The sequence below is a fragment of the Pseudonaja textilis genome, chromosome 13 (assembly GCF_049901715.1).
Source record: "Pseudonaja textilis isolate UNSWEBS1 chromosome 13, rPseTex1.2, whole genome shotgun sequence".
Lineage (NCBI taxonomy): Eukaryota > Metazoa > Chordata > Lepidosauria > Squamata > Elapidae > Pseudonaja > Pseudonaja textilis.
Window position 1 is genome coordinate 424,126 of NC_142002.1, and position 19,125 is coordinate 443,250.

Genomic DNA, 19,125 nt, shown 5'->3' on the forward strand with positions numbered 1-19,125 from the left:
CCCCGCTCGAAGGCCCCCCAACTGCCCTTCCACAGCTCCCTCGGACGGCGGCCACTCACGGCCACTGATCCGGGGCCCGTCGCGCGCCCCTCCCCCGCGGCACGAAGCAGCAGGCAAGGCATCCTTGGGGCCCTTCCCCGCTTCCTTCCTGTCGGCTGGGACCGTCTCGTTCCTCCTCCACGCCAGCAGCGCCGCATCGCCAGGAAGACTTCCGACGCTTCGGGCTCCTCGGAAGGCCGCTCCTTCCACCTGGATCGCCTCCTTCCCTTCCCTTCCCCGAGCCTCGCTTGCCACAGCTCCCGGCGCCCAAACCACTCCGGCCCCCTTCCAGCCGAGCGCGCCGGAGGAAACGACCGGCGAGGCGGCCTCCTCGTCAGCCCTTAGCCGCGCCGCCTCTCCCGGCGAGGGGCGGCCGGCACTGCGGCCGCGGCCGGCCTTGTGCAGGGGGCGTGGCTTCAGCCGGAGGGAGGAGCCGCCCCGAGCGAATCCGGCGCCCTTCCCGAGCAGGAGCCGCGCGCGCAGCCGCAGGAAAGCTCGGCCAGCGTGGAATTGACGGACAGCCGACTCGGCAGAGTGGCAGCCGGCGGCCCAGCGGGCCAATGGCGGCCGGGAAGGCCCTTGTTCGGACGCCGATTGGTCATCCTTACATAGCCCGGCCGTGCTCCACGTGGGGCGAGACGCCGGCCTCTCTCGTGACGTCACGCCGGGAGCCATTGGGGTGGGGCGGGGCGGGGCGGCTCTCGCGTGAGGGAAGCCCCGACTCTCCCGGGGGGGTGGGGCGGGGGCGCTTTGCACGCTCCTAGGAACCCCGTTGCCTCAGGCGACCCTCCGGCACCGCCACCACCTAGGAGGCAGCGGGGAAGCGGTCGGCGCCTTCTCCGGCCAGCTGCGGGAGGGGAGGATCTCCGACGGCACTGGAAATGCCCCGCGGGGGGAGCGCGGCTGCGTCTCGAGGGCAAGCAGCCCACCCCGCAGGCCCTCCGCCTAGCAGCACTCCGGCTCTGCCCGCCCGGAATAGGACGCCGAGTCCGAGGGAAGCGGGCGAATCCCTGGCTTGGCGCGTCCCGAGAGCCGCTCGGCGCTTCGCTTAACTGGGCGCTCGTCGCGGTTCTCCCTCCCCCGCCCCCTCTCCTTGGACGCCCCGAAATGCCTCGGCTAGGACGGAGGGCGGGGGGCAGGAGGGCCCGGCCGGGAGCCGCGTCGGGCCGCCCCGCGCAACCGCAGCCGCCGGAGGAGGAGGAGGAGGAGGAGGAGCGCCGCCCGCCGGGGGCCCGGGACGCTCCCCGCCCCTCCTGCCCGGCCCAATCAGAGCGGGAGCTCCCCACGTGGGACCCCGGCGCGGTGATTGGCGCAGAGCGGCGGGGACGCCCCTCCCCCGTCGCCTCTTTCTTCCTCCGGCCCCGCCCCCTTCCCCCGCAGCTGGAGCGGAGCCCGACGGCGCGGGGCGACCCGGGAAGGAGCCGGCGCCGCTTCCGCCCTGCCGGGAGCCCAGCGCGGCCAGAGGGGAGCGGGAAGCAGGCGCTCGGTTCCGCGGGGCCCCGCTTTCCCCGTCGAGCCTGGCCGGAGCGGGCGCCTCGGGGCAAGGACCGTGGGAAGCGCGCTCGGGGCCCTGCGCGGCGGAAGCGCTGCCGCGGCCTGGCTGGATTTCCGCGGGGCGGCAGGAGGAGGAGGAGGAGGAGACGCCTCTCTTGGCCCGCCCGGGCTTTGTTCGCCTGCCGTTTCCCGGCTACCTGCGGGAGGGATCGCGGCGCAGCGCTTCGCCCCGACTTGCTCCGCCTCGGGTTCCGGAAGTGCCGGCAGTGCTTGGCTGAGCGGCGCCGGATCGGGGTCCGGCCGGGGAGAAGCCTGGGGGGCTAGGATGCCCGGGAGCGGCGGCGCAGCCATCTCGGCCGCCGCCCGCCCGGGGGAAGCTCGGCCGCCCCCGCCGCTCCACCCGGAGGAGGAGGAGGAAGCGGCGCGCCAGGCTCCCGGGGGCGGCGGGGGGGCCGGCGGACGCTGAGCCGCCCGCGCTCGCCTCTTTTGTCCCGGCTTCAGGAGAGCCTCGTTCCCGTGGCGGCGGGCCATGTATCCGCAGGGGCGGCACCCGGTGAGTGGCGCTGGGCCTGGCCCGGAGAACCTCCCTCGTTTGGGCCGGGGCCGCCCCGCCTCCAAGGTCCAAAGCAGCCCCCGAAACCCCCGTCGGGTCGGCTGGCGGTGCTTTCCCTCCGGTCCCTCCGGCCTCGCAAGCGGTTACAGGCGGGCGGGGGGGGGGGGAATGAAGCGATTGATTCGCCGCCGCGGCTGACCGAAACGCGCGCGGATCGGTGGGTTCGACTTGGGAATCCAAGGGGTGTCAACCGGCCTCTCCGGTCAGGGAAGGTCCGGCATATCCCGGCCGATGGAGTCGCCTCGGTTGTCCTTTGCTCACTAAGGGCCCCGCGACCTTCCCGAGGAGCCCTTCGCCCCGTCCCGTCCCCCCCCGCGCCCCCGTCGAGCTCCAGGCAATCGCCCGCTCCCTCGGGGAAGAGCCCGGGTGGATCTCCCAGCCTTTGCCCGGGATGCTGGGAGGGGAAGGGCGGCCCGGCTGCGCTGGCCTGGGCCCCTCTCAACGCCTCTCTTCCTCAGGGCCCCCACCAGCCTGGACAGCCTGGCTTTAAATTCACCGTGGCTGAATCCTGTGACAGGATTAAGGACGAGTTCCAGTTCCTGCAGGCCCAGTACCACAGGTGAGCATCCCTCCTCTCAGCCGGGCCTTCGGGGGCACCCTTGGGGGGGGGGGGAAGTAGGTGGCCCTCCTCTGGGGAAAGCCCCCCCTTCTCCTCCCTGGGCTCCCCCCCCCCCAAATGCTTTGGATTCCAAGGTGTGCGCTAGAGCCTCTGGGCCTGAGTGCCGGCCTTTGCTGGGGCCCAGCTCCTGCCCTCCCGGCAGTTGGGAAGCAGGCAGGGGCCAGGAGATTGACAGGTCCCCCTTGGCTGGGAAGGGCGCTTGGGGTGTGTGGCCCTGCTGGCCACGGGGCCATGGGGATTGTCTTCGGGCAGTGCTGGCTCCCTGCGCCCCAGTGGACACGACTGACTGACTGGGCAGCCCGTGGAGACCCTTGGCTCTGGAATGAGGGGCTGCTGGCTCTTTGGCCGTCCCATCTTCTGGCTGGCTAAGGAAGCCCGGAGCAGCTGGTGCTCCCCCACCCCCACCCCACTGGGTTTGCCTGCTGTTTGCTTGAACTGTACGGCTAGTCCTCAACTTACAACAGTTCATTTAGTGACCATTCAAAGTTACGATGGCACTGAAAAAAGTGACTGACAACCGCTTTTCACAGTTACGACCATTGCAGCATCCCCCTAATCATGTGATCAGAATTCAGACGCTTGACAACTGGTTCCTACTTACGACCGTTGCTGTGTTCTGAGGTTCAGTGATCACCTTTTGTGTCGTCTGACAAACAAAGTCAATGGAGAAACTGGATTCACTTCTCAACTGCGGTGAATCACTTGACAGCTGTGGCAAGAAAGGTCATGGAATTGGGCAAAACTCACTGAAATGTTTCACTTAACAACAGAAATTTGGGGCTCCATTGTTGTCGTAAGTCGAGGACTACCTGTCTAAAAAGAAACTCCGGGAATGGTGGTTCTTTAACCGAAACCTCCAAGGATTTACCTCTTTGTCCTTGATCCTTGCTTTGAATGGACCTTGGCAGGTTGTGGATTCGGAGAGCTTGGAAGGCCGGTCCCTCCGGAGGCCTCCACTTCAGAGAACGGGGGGCGTTGGTGCCTTTGGGCCTCCAGCTCTGTGGGCCAGGGTCCATTTGGGGGAAGGCTGCAACCCTTTTAGGAGCACCAGCCGCTAGTAGACAGGCAGGAAGGAAGGAAGCGTTTCGGGTCAAAGCATTCATCTTCTCTCCTGTTTCCTTCCTTTGTATTTGAAGGAAGGATGTTTTGCATGTCATCTCACTTTAACCTTTCCTATTTTTCAGTCTGAAAGTGGAGTATGATAAGCTTGCAAATGAAAAGACGGAAATGCAGCGCCACTATGTCATGGTAAGAGAGATCTTTTCAGGCTCTGTGTGAACAGGACCAGGAGGGATCCGCTTGCTCCTCACTTTTTAGTCCCGCTTATTGGGGCTCCCAGAAGTAGCCCCAACGGTCATACTCTGGAGGGGAGGGGGGAGAGACTCTGGCTTGACTGCAGGCTCCGACCTCCCCAGCTGGGGTGCCTGGGTGCTCCCCCATGCCCAGCCCTGCGTGGTCTGGTTAACATGGGCCCTTTGCTCAAACGTTTGGTCCGTAACCCCGACTGCCCTGGTTGTGTGACTGAAAACTCTTCGTTGTATTGTGGATCCTGGTTTGAGGTTCCTGGCCTGCTCTTTGTTCCTCTTAAGGCAGGGGTAGCAAGGGCTCTGTGTGGTCGGAGTGGGTTTTACAGGCTCTGAGCTTCGCACAGATTGTTGGGGCATGTCAAAGGTTCTACTTGAAGACGACGTCAGGAAGGGCTGCTCTACGAAACTACCAGAATTGTGTTCAGTGTCACTTCTCTTTTGGGGAACTCACCCAGAAGGATCACTGGGCTGGAGGTGGCCTCCCAATGTCCCCAGGGGGATTTAAGGTCAGTGGTGGGAGGGACCTCCGGTAGCATTTCCATCGAAGATGGACCATAGACTGCGATCGTGCGCGGCTTTGATCCGTGCTTGCCCTGTTGGAAGGGTCCCTGAGGGACCGAACCATCTGACCCACCTTGTAGGGGTGGGGGGAAGAGAGGGAGACTGCCAGCTGGGTTGAGGGGAGCTGCATCTCCCCTCCCTGGCTTGGTATCTACTCCCCTAGAAGACAGGGAAAAGTGGCAGTTTAATGGCTGCCCTGAAGACAGGAAGCTGCCAGGACTTAAGTTTGTGCTGGAGAGTGGAAGTGGTGAGCGGCGTGTAACTGGATAAAAGACTTTGAATATTTTTTTTGAAAACCCCAAAAAGCGGAAAGAAAGAGTCCTCGTTTGGAAGAATGGTAGCAGCAAGCAAAGAATAAGAGGAAAATATAAGGTAAAGGAAAAACCGGAAATAAAAGAATTATATGAAAACATAGATTAAATTTGGACTAATATACAGAACTGGACATTAATTAGGCATTGGATAAAATGCTGGATTTATTTGGAATGGATAAAATTTAACGTTAATACTACGGAAAAGAATTAAAAAGTAAAAAACTTTGAAAAGAAAGTGATATAGAGCACCACCTAATGGTTAAAGATTTTCCTCTTTTATGCTTTTATGAGAAATTACTAGTCGTATAAATATTTGAAAGAAAGATGAAATGGAATAAAAGATTATTAATGCAACATGAACCCCAGAAGCTTTTTTAAAAAAGCGGCGACTACAGTAAAATATAAAGGAATACAATATTTTGGGACTGCTGGAGGCTGACTGACAAAAAAAACCAGAAGAAAGAAAAAGTGAGAGAAATGGAGACTTTTGGCAAGGACTATAATAGAAAAATTTGATCTGTAATAAAGAAATGGAAGAAGTAAGCAAAGAATTTAAGTCGGAGCTACAAACTGGGAGAGGTATGTTAAAAAAAAGAATGAGATTGCTGGATACAATGATTAGTAAAGTAATGGCATCACAGCTTGCAGAAGAACAAAGAAAGCCCAGACATGACGAGTTGGAAGAGAAAAGCAACAGCCTAGAAGAATATGGAGAACAAGGACCATTGCCAAAGGATTTAAAATAGAGACACTGACAACAGAAACAACAAATAAAAGAAATAAGGCTCCTAAGACTAAGAAGAAGAAGGAATTATATAAGAAGAAACCCCAAAAAGAACTGAAAAGGGTGGGGGGAAACATGGCTGACAGGCAGAGGGGAATAAAAGTAATATTAGAAGGAAAAAAGAAGAAAGACTGGGGAAACTTAGAAAAGGGAAAGCTGGCTAAAATTAAAAGAAATAATAAAGCCAAGAAATTTAGAGATAAGGGTTAGGGATTTTATAAGGGGGATACCACATGGGAATGTATATTGGTACTTAGTTTAAAACTTGCTGGGAAATATTTTAGGACTGTATAATTATTTATCTATCTATATACATATATAGACGAACACAATATAGAAGCCTGGTGATGGCAGATGAGATTCTGCCGAAACGTTGCTATGACTTTAAAAGCACAACTACAATGACGTGGGAAAATACCCGAACAAAGCTGAATAACATACATATATGTATATACATACATACATTACATATATACATATACATATATCCACATGCATACATACGTACATACATTATATATATACATAAACATATATCCACATGCGTGTGTGTGTGTGTGTGTGTGTGTGTGTGTATTTGTTTTCTGAGGTTCTCGCGGGTATTTGTATGTGGAAAACCCGAACAACCAAAGATATATATATATATATATATATATATATATATATATATATATATATATATATATATATATATATACACACATACATACACAAATACAAATACAAATATACATACAAATTGTATATGAATTATGCTCTTATGAACTCTTTCTCTGGAGGATTAAACATGGGAATGGAAATGAATTAAAATACATAGACAAACTGGCTAAGGGGAAAGGAAGAAAAACATGATTATTAATGATTATGAGTAAAGTGAAGATAAAATGAGACATATTAAGAAGTTACTCTAGCAATTTTCTGGGGGGTGATATCTTAAAATATATTTAAAAATATACAGTTGATTTAATGGATATTGGAAGTATATAATGAGAGTATTTTATTATGATTAAAGTAGGGGAATGGAAAACACCATGTGGATCCTAAATACATTGGCGTTATGTTGCCTTTACTTTTTTTAGATTATTTATTGTATATCGGCTAGAGAAAATTAAGGATAATAATGACGTGTAATGTAAAATAAAATAGGTGGTAGGCTGAAAATGGAAATAATAGGGGATAAAGAATTGAAAACCTATGTGTGGATGAAATGATATTGATATTGAACTAATGAATTGAAATATGAAATGCAAATTTATTTAAAGTTGAGTGAAATGGATAACATGAGATGGTATTATATAAGATGAATGGAAATGAAAGTATGACCACGTACAAGTGTTATAATCCAGAATCATGTTGCTCACGTGAAGAGATGTGTAAAAATAAAAATAAAAAACTTTTATTTATTTTTTTAAAAGATCAGTGGTGGGTAAATGTTTGGTCACCACACTCACTGCTGCCACAAACCCTCCCTACGGTTGTGGCTGTCCAATCGTTATTCTAGGCAGAGGGGAATAACTTGGGTGTCATGGCCTCTCCGATGACGTTTGGGTATGTGAAGCTTGCTGAGATTGAGGTCCTACGAAATCCAGTTTTGTGGTTTTGATACTGAATTTTGGGCATGCCTCGTTTCTTCCCAACATTTTTTGCCTAGTGACTAAAACGTTCCTTGTCTCTCTTCTGTTTTCCAGTACTATGAAATGTCTTACGGGTTGAACATTGAAATGCACAAGCAGGTGAGTGCCTTCCCTGAAAGCCTTTCCCAGGGGAGTCTCAGAATGAACCCTCAGTCTTTGGGGTGCAATTGGGGGTGGGAGTGGATGGGGAGCGCTTTTCTTCCCATTGGCCTGAATTCAGGAGGACTAAAGGAGTCACAGAACAGTGGGGCTTCCTTGACTCTGCGAGTAAACTTCATTTCAGCTGTAATACTGCATATCTTGGAGTTTGCCTTGCTTTAAGCAAGAGTACGTTTTAAGTATATTTATGTCCTTATTGGAAAAAAATATCCCACCATTCATTCGGGAGCTCAAGCCAGATCCTAACACGCTGTCCTCTCATTTCCCCCTCTGACAGCTCTGCCAAATGGGTGGGCAAACAGACAGTGACCTGCTTGCTACCCCTGTGAACCTCTCCCAATTTGAACCCAGATTCCCCTTTAGAGCCCCCCGCCCCCCCATCCACCATCTGCTGGGCATCTTGCAGTTGGCAGAGGTGGCACTCATCTGGCTGATGGCTACGAATTGGAACCCCGTCAGATTGTTCATTAAGGTCACAAAGCCATCTGGCGGCTGCTTTTTGCAGGTGCCTTGAAAAGTGGGTTTCTGGTTATTTGTTTTTTATTAATTAGTCAAAAGTGAGGGGCCAACTGCTTATCTTGTAAGGAAACACTTGTCACTAGTATTTGATTAGAAATAGTGCAGGAGCACTGTGCTGCGCATGTGATCGGGAGCAAAGAATGCATCCTGTATTGTGCAGGTGGGTCTGGAAAAGTGGGTGGCTTGGAAAAGAAAGCACCGTGATGGGACACAGAGCAGAGGCTGTGAAAGGACACAGCCCGTGTAATCCCCGGGGATTCTTCCCCAGGCCCTTAAGGGGCACCCATGTGCCCTCGATTGAGCCGCCTGGCCAGAGAGAGGCATACCCTGGCTTTGTCCCCTCTGCTGGAGAGAGGGAGAGCCAGGGAGCCAGCCCACCCAACGGCCTTGCTTGGCTGCTTTCCCTTGGACAAAACGGGGAGGGGGAGGCTTTTCCCCCTTGATCAGCCTCCAGCCTCCCTTGTGAGAATGAAACTTAAAGGAAGGATTGTTGAGATCCATTCTGATGAAATGGGGAGGGAGGGAGGGAGGGGGCTATGGGGTTTCTGTTTTTTTTGAGAAACGCTGGTTCTGCAGAAGCCTCTTGGCAAAGCCTGGCCTACGGCTCAAGCCTGCTAGGACCAGCCTCCGGTCTTGATCTGCTGCCCTGGGACAAAGCTCGCTCAGCAGAAGAGAGGAGGCCTTGGAGAGCACCGTCCTTGGCTGAAGGCTTCCCCTGTCACCCTGAGTCACTGCTCTCCCTGCAAGGCGCACACAAACCACGCTGGCTACTTGTGAGAAACGGGGCTCTCTTTCCTGCGTCAACTGTCCGGCCTTTCTCCTTGGCAATCCGGTCAGATAAGCGTCCTTGGTTGCACCTGCTGCCGCTTTCTGATTTTACCTTTGTTACCTGGTCCTTTTCTTGAAGCTACCATGGATGTACGTAGCTACAGATTAATACAGCCTTTTCCCCAGCTGGCTGCCTTCCAGAGATGCCAATTATAACTCAGTCCCAGCTGTCTCGGGCCTCTGGGAATTAGGATTTCATCATATTTCAGGTCCCAGACTCTGAAGAAGGCTAATTAATTGTCATGGGTACCATAGGGACATAATGGATAGATTTGGGGCAAGGAAATTAGGGAGGGGTTATTCTTCCCCCTCTGTTGTCCCCATTCAATCTGTGGCTTGTTTTGGGTGATAAACAGTCTCTGATGGACCATCGGCTCCCTTGCTGAATGTTGGAGGTGTATCTGGAGGGGTTTGAATTCTTTAATGGGGAAATACTGCTGGGTGACATCAAAGGAGCATCTTTGGTGGTGTTGGCTTTGCTTTTGCTTTCTCTCCCTGAAGGCTACATGGGGCTTCCTTGAACCGGCACACACGGCTTTGACTTTGAGGGGCTGAACCTGGAGGCCAATATTGGGACAGAGGAGACAGGGCCGTGTAGGGTGGCTTCAGGAATGGTTAGAGAGCACAGGCATCTTGGCGTTTTCTTGTGTAGTGAAGTACCTGTCAGATACAAGAAACTTGTTTAGTCAGTGAGGACACTTGAAGCCTTTGAAGTTCTTCCAAGCTTCCCAAATGAGAATGATGTCATCGGAGGGATCAGACCTGCATGGCAGTTCTGTGCTTATTTGTCTACTAGCAAGCCTGGTGAGACTTGAGTGTCCTTCCGAGAGAGCAAACTGGGGTGTTTCGCATGCAGTACTGTAACGTATTATTTGACGACGGGAGTATCAGGCTGTCATGGCCCTGTCGGAGCCTGAATCTGAGGTGGAAGTCGGACAGCTGGCAGGGAGCGGGAGTGTGGCTCCGTTGGCTGTGGAGGAGGCTGGGGAAGGGCAAAGTCTGGCTGGGCAGAGCAAGGGGAGAGATAGAACAAGGGAGAGGGCCCCAGGCCCACCCCCTCTTCATCCTAGGGCACGCAGGGAGGAACGGAGAAGAGAGCAATGTGAGTTTCATGGCTTATGAGGGAGGAGAAGGCCCTGATTCCCTTCATTAGCCACAGCTTGGAAGACAGTTTTGATAAGAAAGGCTGCATGTGGCAGGCTGCTGGGAGCAAAGCGACTTTATCCTGTGTTGTCGTGGCTTATCTGTATTCCTGGCAAGACGCGTGAGTTTTGACATGCCTTCAGGCCTGAAGTTCTTGCTTCTGCCCTCCCAAACGAATTACTTCAGTTTGGTTTGTTTGGACTTTAAGTTACAGTTTGTATTGTTCATGTTTTGGACTTAATTTTTTGCAGGCAAAGGCTACTGTTCTTGGGAGAGTTTTTCTCCAGCCAGAAGGTATCCTGGACATTGAGGACAAAGTTGGAGATAATAAAGGGACTCTTATTGCCTGTCTAACTGTGTTGCCTTTGTGCCATGCCCGGGTCATCACACAGGAAGATGGCTTCCGAAGAGGGCTGATGCTGTTGGGCAGCAGCTGAGGTGGAGGTTTGGCAGATGGTGGGCTAGATCCGATAGCAGCCATTTCACCCAAGCAAAGGTGGCTGTGGCAAAACCGTATGGCCGCGGTAGGAGGGTTGTGTGCCTAGACTTCACACTATAGCATTCTTAATCAAATGCAGAGCAGAGACAGCTTCTCCGTGGCTGTCAACCAGGGTAGGCAAAGAAAACGTTCAGGTTGTGCCTCAGCTGCTGTTGGGGGCAACAGGGGACGCACGTGGTTAACCATGAGAGGAAACCAATCTTGAGAACCTGGCTTATTTCCCATGGCTCTTCTTGACCACATCCTCAAAGAATAAAGCCTAAAGGGATGTAGAAAAGGTCAGCTATGGATGTTTGGCTACAAATAGGTTCTGGGCGGGGGGGTGAGGAGAGATTTTTGGGAATTGCTGGTGTGTATGTGAAATGAACATGCTCCATGTTGAAAGCCTTGAGAATCAACCGGACAAAGGTGGGCCGTCCAGGGTAAGAATCGTGTGAACTAAAGTCCTCATTATCTGGGTTGCTTGTTGGTGCTGTTGCCTCTGCCTGTTAGTTGACTGCCTTTAACTACTTGGGATTCTGGGGCAATTGACCCAAGCTGGCTGGGGAAGCCCAGCCAAGGAGAGCGAAATGACGGTTAAAGGGCCCAGCAGCCTTCAGGAGAAGCTGCCTTCTTGTCCTCTCCCAGTCTTTGTCCAGGTTTTCAACAAGTAAATCTGGACTCCTAATGGGAGTGCGAAGTCCTGTAGGCCCTTCAGCCAAGTTTTGAACAGATGAACACCTTCTTAGGTGTCTGGCTGCCCTTTCTCTGCTACACACGATTCCCGAGTCGTGAGTCCCAGAATAATTCACGTGGCTTTGTGGGCCCTGCAGGCTGGAGCTGAGCCCTTCGTGATGAATGTCTCCGGTTAGCTTTGACTAAAGAAACTATGCTGGAGCTCCACCCCGACCCCATTGGACATTACATTCAAGAGGTTCATAAAGCACAATTTCCAGACCCAAGTTTGCTATTTCAGAATCTGGCCACGAGGCCCTGGATGGCATAATTGCCCATTGGTGGAGGGTCCAGTCTAGGCTCTGGGCACCTGTTCGGCACTATCGTTGGGGTTGGAGCCCAGTAAATGCCAGTGGAGGAGGGACAATGTGTTGTAACCCTGGGAGTTGTTTCTATTGCTGTTTTTGTGTAATGGGCTATGAGAATGGCCTTGGGAGACAGGAGGAAGAGCCACAACTTAGAGCAGCATTTCTCAGGGTGAAAATTGAGGTTGAAGCTCATATGATGGCCAAGATTGAGAAACGCTGACTTAGACGAGGGCCTGATAAGAGAGAGTCGAGTCCAAAGGAGGAGCAGGGGTGGAGGAAGCGTCTCAGAAGGGACTCTCCCTAGTTCTGTGGAAAGGAAAGGCAGGGAAACTTTCAGACTTGCACAATTGTGTTACAGTAACCTTACCAGCAAAATAGCCTTAGTATTCATAGTTTTGGTTTCCTGTTCAGACTCTGATGAAAGCTGACATTTTGTGAGTTCCCCAGAGTTATTGTATATAAGGTGGATGGCCATAGAGGTGTGTTGCAACGGAGCTCTGGCTGACCATCCTAACTGGGGCTTCTATTTGGGGTAGGGCTCATTTTACAAGGATCCAGAAAAGTCACGCTAGGACTTACTTTCTGGTTGGGTCTCATTTTCAGGGAAACATGGTACTATTTCAGATATTATACAGTATATATTCTATTCTATTATGTATAATGTATATTATTATATACATATAATTCCAGATATATTAATAGTGCTTTGCTAGGTGGGACTGAGTGGCAGAGAAATAATAGATATGAGGAGACAGATTGTTGGGGGCCAGAGGCTGACTCTGTAAAGCGCTTAGAGAGGGCTGTAAAGCACTATAAAGCGGTATATAAGTCTAAGGGTTGTGGCTATTCATATTGTGCCTTTGTAAGTTGCCCAGAGTCATTCTAGGAAGTTGAATGGCCACGTAAATCAAGTCAGCCAATCAATAAAATAAACTTCAGGGGTGTATTGGTGAAATCCCCCGGTGCTGCGCTTGACTCAAAAGAGGCCAACCTTTTACTTCCGTTAGCTGCACCCTTCACTCCTGCCTTGTTTTATCAGGGAATGACTCTCTCGGAACAAAACACTATATTGGGGGGTGGGTGGGGGGTGTTTAGAAGACGATCATTGCGATCATCAGGTGTCCTGGTGACCATATAAAGGACTGATGAGGCCGATTAAAGAGCTACCAAGCTAGGGGCTTCGACTGCACAGGAGCAGGGATGTTGACATGCATTATATCAAATATGAAGGATCCTTTCACAAAGGTCAGCTCCACCTTAAAGGTTCTGAAATTGAGCCAATGTGCCCTTCCCATAGGGGCAGCCCATCCGTCCTGTGCCTCTCACAATCTGCCAGGGGGGCATCTTCCTTTCGGAGAGCCCCCTTCTCCCTCCCCTGTGCCTGCTCTCTTCGAAATCCTATCCTTGCAGATCCGTGGCCTCAAGCCACACAGGCCCGATCTAGGCCCGGTTTTCTCATTTTTGTTCCCGCGTTGGTCCTCTTTGCCCTTTGCAATTGGCGACTGCAGAGCTTCTGCTTGTGCCTGCATGCAGGCTCTTCTCTGTGAGTAATTCTCATCAGCAGGTTCTCCCGCCTTTTGCTAATGATGACTTGCAACCACAAATAGCTTTCAACGGGCCATGGAGGGCCTGACAGGAGAGAGCACTCGAACGGGTGCTAGACGGCTGGAAGTGCCCCTAATTGTCTGCCTGAGTGAGAACTGCCGATGCTCAAGGACTTACGCTCATCTGCTTAGAGAGAGACCATATTCTGCTTTTAGCAAATCCTGGAGGCACTTGGGTAGGGGGGTTGCGTCTCTCTTCACTCTGAGATTTGTTGGGAAATTGTCAGTGAACAGAAGCCACCACAGAGGCCTTGGAGGGGGGGCAATATTCCCAGCAGAGGTGAGAAGCTTCAGTTCCCCTCAGCGTCCGGTAGCCCAGGGACCAGGCCGTCTTCCTGAGCAGCGCCTGGCCGGTCAGGCCTGGGGCGCAACTAGGGGAAGATGGGTGAGAAATGCAGGGGGCTAAACTGTACTGGGCCTGGGGGGCTCTAGGACCGGGGAGAGAGCAGGCTTGAACAGAGGGTAGGTGGGCTGCAGTGGCTGCTCTGTACGGAAGGGAGGAGGAGTTCCTGGGGGGGGGGAGGAGAAGGCCCAGGAAATAACACCTCGGCTGCTTTCGGTCGCCCAGGTCCTGCCCGAGAGACTCCCATGCCGAGAAGGGCCGCCAAGGCAAGGAGGGTTGTGAGGGACTCTTAAAGTAGGAAGGTTTGTTCATGAGGTTCTTCCAACAGAGCTCTGCTCCTCCAACAGGGGCTCAAGGACGGTACTTCATCAGAGCTGTAGGCCTCCTCCTTGAATGAAGAAGGCCTGTGCCCAGCTGCGGGGGGGTGGGGTGGGGGTGGGGCTGAGGGCAGAGGGGTGTAGACGCTTGCACATTGTTTAGCTTCTGGGGTCTGCAGCTGGACTTGATGCGCCATCCCAGGTTCGGCTCATTGACGTCCGACTCCATTGTGGTGATGAAAGAAGGTCTTGGTTTTCAAGTACTTGCAGAGTCTCCTCTATAAATGCTGATTTCGAATGGATTTTCTTCTGAAAAAGACAGTCCCCAATGACAGTCCCTTGATTCATTCTCTCTTTCCTCTCTCTCCTCACACTTTTAGACAGAGATTGCCAAGAGACTGAACACGATTCTCGCCCAGATCATGCCTTTTCTGTCACAAGAGGTAAGATGCCCTTTGGAATGCGGGGAGAGGCGGAAAGTCTAAGCCAGGGGTGTCAAACTCGATTTCATTGAAGGCCGCATCAGGACTGTATTTTACCTCGGAGGGCCAGAGTGGGCGTGGCCAGAGTGGGTGTGGCCAGCTCGACATCACTCGTGCCTGGGGTGGCCCGAGCCCCCTGCCAGAGTAAACAGGCTCCGGAGCTCCGTTTTCGGCTGCAATGGCCTCTTGTAAGTCACCCTCTGCCAATGACAACAGAGCTCTGGAGGGCTGTGGGCAGCCCAGCCAGGTTCTGTTTTGGCTGGCAGAGGCACCGCAGGCCAGTCTTTCGCCGTTTCCAGGGTGGCCCTGCAGGCCAGTTCTAATCACCCCGCAGGCCGGATCTGGCCCCCGGGCCTTGAGTTTGACCCCCCTGGTCTAAGCTATACTTGGGATGCTCCTCCACAGGCCCCACTGGCAAAGTCTGCCTCCTGCATCTGACCTGGGCACCCCTAAGGAACATGGCAGGAGCAGGCCTGCGTCAGGAATGCCAGGGGCACCGTTTTGCTTTCAGCCGGAGACAAGTGTCGGCCCTTTCCCTTCTGCACCTAAGTACTTTGAAACACTTTCCCGTCTTCTGAGGCCACTTGCTTGCAAAACTGCCTGCGCCTGCCATTGTGGTCTCTTTCCTGTGCCAGGCCAGATGGCAGCCTGGTTTCAATGTGCCCCTTAATAGCCTGGTTTTCCTGAATGAGGCATGTGTGGGGCAAAGACCCAGAGAGCCCACCTGCCAACTTCTTAGCTGCGGGTAACCCACTTCCCTTTGTGTGGCATCGGCTGCCTCCCGGCCCCCTCCGGCCCCTTCCTCCTTTGCTTAGGCCTGTGGGCTGGTGGCGTTCATGGCTCCTTTTCCCTTTCCCGAAGATTGCGGTTTCCAAGACTTGCCCACTAGATGCGATTGGCTTGAGCCAATTATGGCCTACATGCACTAATTACTTTTTCTCTTGCCAAGTCTGGCTCATTTTTTCCACTCTCTAAGCCAGTAATTGAGCTGCCATATAGGAGGATCTGTGACTGGTTCCCCTCATCCCTGCCCACCGGTCTGCCTGTCAAGGGCACCGATCTTCCCTGCCTGCCTGCCTGTCAGGGCCCTTTTCTTCATGACCGAGCGAGGACACCCCAGACACCCAAGGCTTGAGAATCGGAGCGCCTTCCCTCAGGGCAAGAGCTCCGGGCTTCTCCTGGGGCTTGGCTGACTTCTGAATGGCTTCCATCTTTCTGCCTGTCTTTCCACAGCACCAGCAGCAAGTGGCTCAGGCGGTTGAGCGGGCCAAGCAGGTGACCATGACGGAGCTGAATGCCATCATTGGGGTAGGTGGACTTGTGATTGCCTCACATTGAGGGCCCTCACTCAGCTTCTGTTGCTGCCATGAACCGAGGCAGAAGGGCGGCATAAATGAGGGAATAGAAGGGGAACTCGGCAAATCTGCAGGTGACACCAATCTGGCAGGAATAGTCAACATCCCAGAAGACAAACTCAGGCTCCAGAAAGATCTTGACAAACTTGAACTATGGGCTCTATCCAAGAAAATGAATTTCAATGTGGAGGAAAGCCAAGTTTTACATTTAGGACGGAAAAATCAAAGGTTTAAGTACGCATTAGGTGAGACTTGGCTCAAAAACAGTAACTGTGAGGGGAACCTTAGAGTCCTAGTGGACAAGCCAGCCGGGTGCAGCCGCCGCCAAAAAGGCTAATACGATCCTGGGCTATATAAACAGAGGCACAGAATCAGGATCACTTGAAGTATTAGTACCACTTCATAAATCCCTAGGAAGACCACATCTGGAATACTGCAACCAATTTTGGTCACCACACTACAAAAAAGAGGCTGAGGCTTTGGAAAAAGTTGAGGAACTAAGATGATCAGAGGCCTGAAGATGAAGACATATGAAGAATGGCTGCAGGATTGGGGTTTGAGTATTCTAGAAAAAAGTAAGAATTGGGGTGACATGATAGCAGTACCCCAATATCTGAGGTAATGCCACAAAGACGAGTGGGTCAAATTATTCTCCAAAGCACCAGAGGGCAGGACAAGAAACGATGATTGGAAACTAATCAAAGAGAAAAGCAATCTGAAATTATGGAGAAACTTCCTAACAGTAAAGTCAATTAGCTAGTGGGACAGCTTGCGTCCAGAAATCGTGGGCAGTCCATCACTGGACATTTTAAAGAAGAGATTGGTTGGTCATTTGCCTGAAACGGTACAGGTTCCCCGTTTGCCTCCGTTCTGGGAAGTCCTGCTTTGGGGTCTTGTTTGAAGGGCCTTGCGGGGCCTAGGAGTCAGGAAGGCTCCTTCCCTGCCTGTTTTGTGGAGCAGCCAAGAGCTCGTGGATCCACAGGGCTGGCCTTCGCTGCAGCTCTTTGTGTTTGGAAAAGTTGGCCTCTAGGGCAGACCTTGGTTTAAAACGTGGGTCAAGGTTTTGCCGTATGTGCAGACAAAAGAGCCACCACACAACCACACTTCAGCCACATCTGGCTCTGAGCTTGCTTCACTGCATCGGACTCTAGCTCATTCTGCTTGCTGGGAGAAGCTGTTTCGGGGGACTTTTTTGCACCCACCTGCGTGTGCGAATGCTGCGATTTTTTTGCCGCCCTCCCTCCCTCTTCCCCACAAGCAATCTGGCTGTTTTTCTGCCATTTTCTGTGCTTGGGGCCAGCTTTGTCTGCCCCAGGTGTCCTCTGGTGGCCTCCGAGATGGAAGAAGCGTGGGGAGGAACGCTGCCATCCTGAAGCATGGCTTGCTCTGGATGGCTGCCGGGCATTGGGGGGCCAGTGCCCGCCGCCCCTGATAGTCAGAGGCTCTTTCTCGGATAACATTCGGGGGGCCTCATGGCAGGTCAAAGCCCCAAGCAAATGTTGGGAAGAATTGTCCTGCAACAGGGGAGCCTGGTGACTTGGTTTTGACCCGTCGTGTGGGGTTGGGGATTTGCATCAGCTTGGGTGAGAAGAAACCCAACTCGTTTGCTTCGGTTTGTGAGTGAGGAGGAGGAGGAGCTCATCCCGCAGGAGGCAAAGGACCCGTTAGCCTTTTCTGCCTCCCCAGGACTGAATCGCCCACGGCTCCAGAACCAGAGTTTGTGCAGTATGCAGACTGCAGGCTTTCCCTGTTTTGGTCCAACCTGGGGGGCTTCCCCATAGGTGGTTTTTGGAGTTATGCCAGGTGTTTTTGCCAGTCGTTTGCCAAGCCCATTTTTAGAACCCTAAACACAGCAGCTTGGGGGGGAATGATCTCAGGATAGCATTTCTCCTCTTGCCTTGAGTTGCCATTTCTGGTTCCTGGTAGCTTGGGGATCAGAACTGGAGCCTTTTCCCTTTGCTGTCTGTGCAGACGTACCTAGGAGTCCCTCCTGTGCGCCCCCCCACCCCCCCACTCCAGGAGCTTCAGTCAGGGGTCCCCCTGGACTGTCTTTGGGCCAGGAGCTGACTTGGCTGGGGGCGCCCTGCTTTGGAGGCCTCTGCAGGGGGATCTCGGAGTGCCGCCTGCATGGAGGGCAAACCTGGGGAAAGCACCTTGCAGGGAGCAGAGTGAGGGCTGGTGGGAGAAGGAGCCCCACAACTCTCTTGGGCGCATTAAGAGTTACTAGTTTGTCTGTAAGACGCCACAAGGTGTTGACGTTTTCTCCTCCTTGGAAAACGTTCCACATAGAAACAGGGCAGAGATCCTGTTGGGAGCTTAAAATGCAGGTGGAGATACAGCCCCTCCCAGGGCATTTCCCTCCCAATCGGAGGGGGCCTTGGCCTGTGCTTCCTGTTGGACCCGTGTCCCCTAGTAGTTAGCACTAACCTCCTGGCATGCAAGGAGCCCGAAGCTGGGAGGAAGCAGATCAGAGTGGGGGGGGGGGGGCAGGCCAACCTTTCTCCATGACCCGAAGTGGGCTTTCCTCCCTCCCCTCCAGGCCTTTGAAAGGGAGCCCTGGTTCACCCTGTGGCTCTGGAGGTGAGCAAATGAAATGAAAGTGATGAACCATGAAAGTGGCTAACAAAGCCACGGAGCAGGATGTGCACAATCCAATTAAAGCTGCTCAACATCCCAAGATGTTCCTCTGCCAGACTTCCTTGCCCCTCTTGCGGCCTCTTTGCATGATGTGCAGTGTGTCTTTGGAGTGAACAATTGGGGGGGGCTGGTAGATTGCTAGTTTCCCCTCCGGTGGGGAAGGGCTCCAAGGACAAAGTAGATCTAGAGATTTGGGGGCTGGGGCCGAAGATGGGAGCTCAGCAGTTGTACAGTTGTGCAGATAGATCCTTTGGCACTGATATAACAAGGAACACAAGACGGTGGCGGCTGACCAGGGCTGGGCATGACGTTCGATGAACATTGCAGGGTCCTGCCAGGGAGAACTGGAGGAGATGGAAAGACCTCAAGGGCTTCTAGTTGGATGCCAAAGCAGACCTGCCCTCCGGCCCCTCGGAGGACTGGAGCACTTGAATCCCCTGCAGGGAGGCCGGCTTTAGTCCATGTTGGGGAAAGGGGCCCTTTGGAACCAGCTGCTTCAAGAGGAACCTCCTGGCTTTGCGGAACAGGCCTGCACTGACTTGATCTGCACCCAGGAGCCTGGATATCCTATCCTGCAAAAACTCCTGCTTTGCTTTTGGGAGCAACCTGGTGTGGGTGGGTTTTGGAGGCTGGAATGGAGTGGAGTGGAGTAGAATTCTTTCTTGGCCAAGTGTGATTGGACACACGAGGAATCTGTCTTGGTGCAAATGCTCTCAGTGTGCATAAAAGTGTCCTGCCTCCCAGAGGCCTTGTACGCCATTGTCTGTGTCGGTTTGTCTTGTGTCTGCTACTGATACTGAACAAACAAGAATCGTGAGAAGTAAGTCCTGGTGTCCCCACTCCCAGTTCTTT

At 53.0% G+C, this 19,125-nt stretch overlaps 1 protein-coding gene and 1 long non-coding RNA gene across 2 annotated transcripts in view; both read left to right on the forward strand.

Moving 5' to 3' along the window:
* Positions 1–1,411: 1,411 nt before the first annotated feature.
* Positions 1,412–19,125, forward strand: part of LOC113442110 (transducin-like enhancer protein 3) — a 33,036-nt gene continuing 15,322 nt past the window's right edge. Inside the window, 6 exon segments of the mRNA XM_026709455.2 lie at positions 1,412–2,086; positions 2,605–2,705; positions 3,950–4,013; positions 7,420–7,464; positions 14,180–14,242; positions 15,515–15,589. Coding sequence (XP_026565240.1) covers positions 2,063–2,086; positions 2,605–2,705; positions 3,950–4,013; positions 7,420–7,464; positions 14,180–14,242; positions 15,515–15,589 — 372 coding nt within the window. The 5' untranslated portion in view covers positions 1,412–2,062.
* On the forward strand, positions 15,715–16,654 carry LOC148124701 (uncharacterized). Its single transcript, XR_015745148.1, has 2 exons — positions 15,715–15,835; positions 16,564–16,654. It is a non-coding gene; the product is annotated as an uncharacterized LOC148124701 (long non-coding RNA).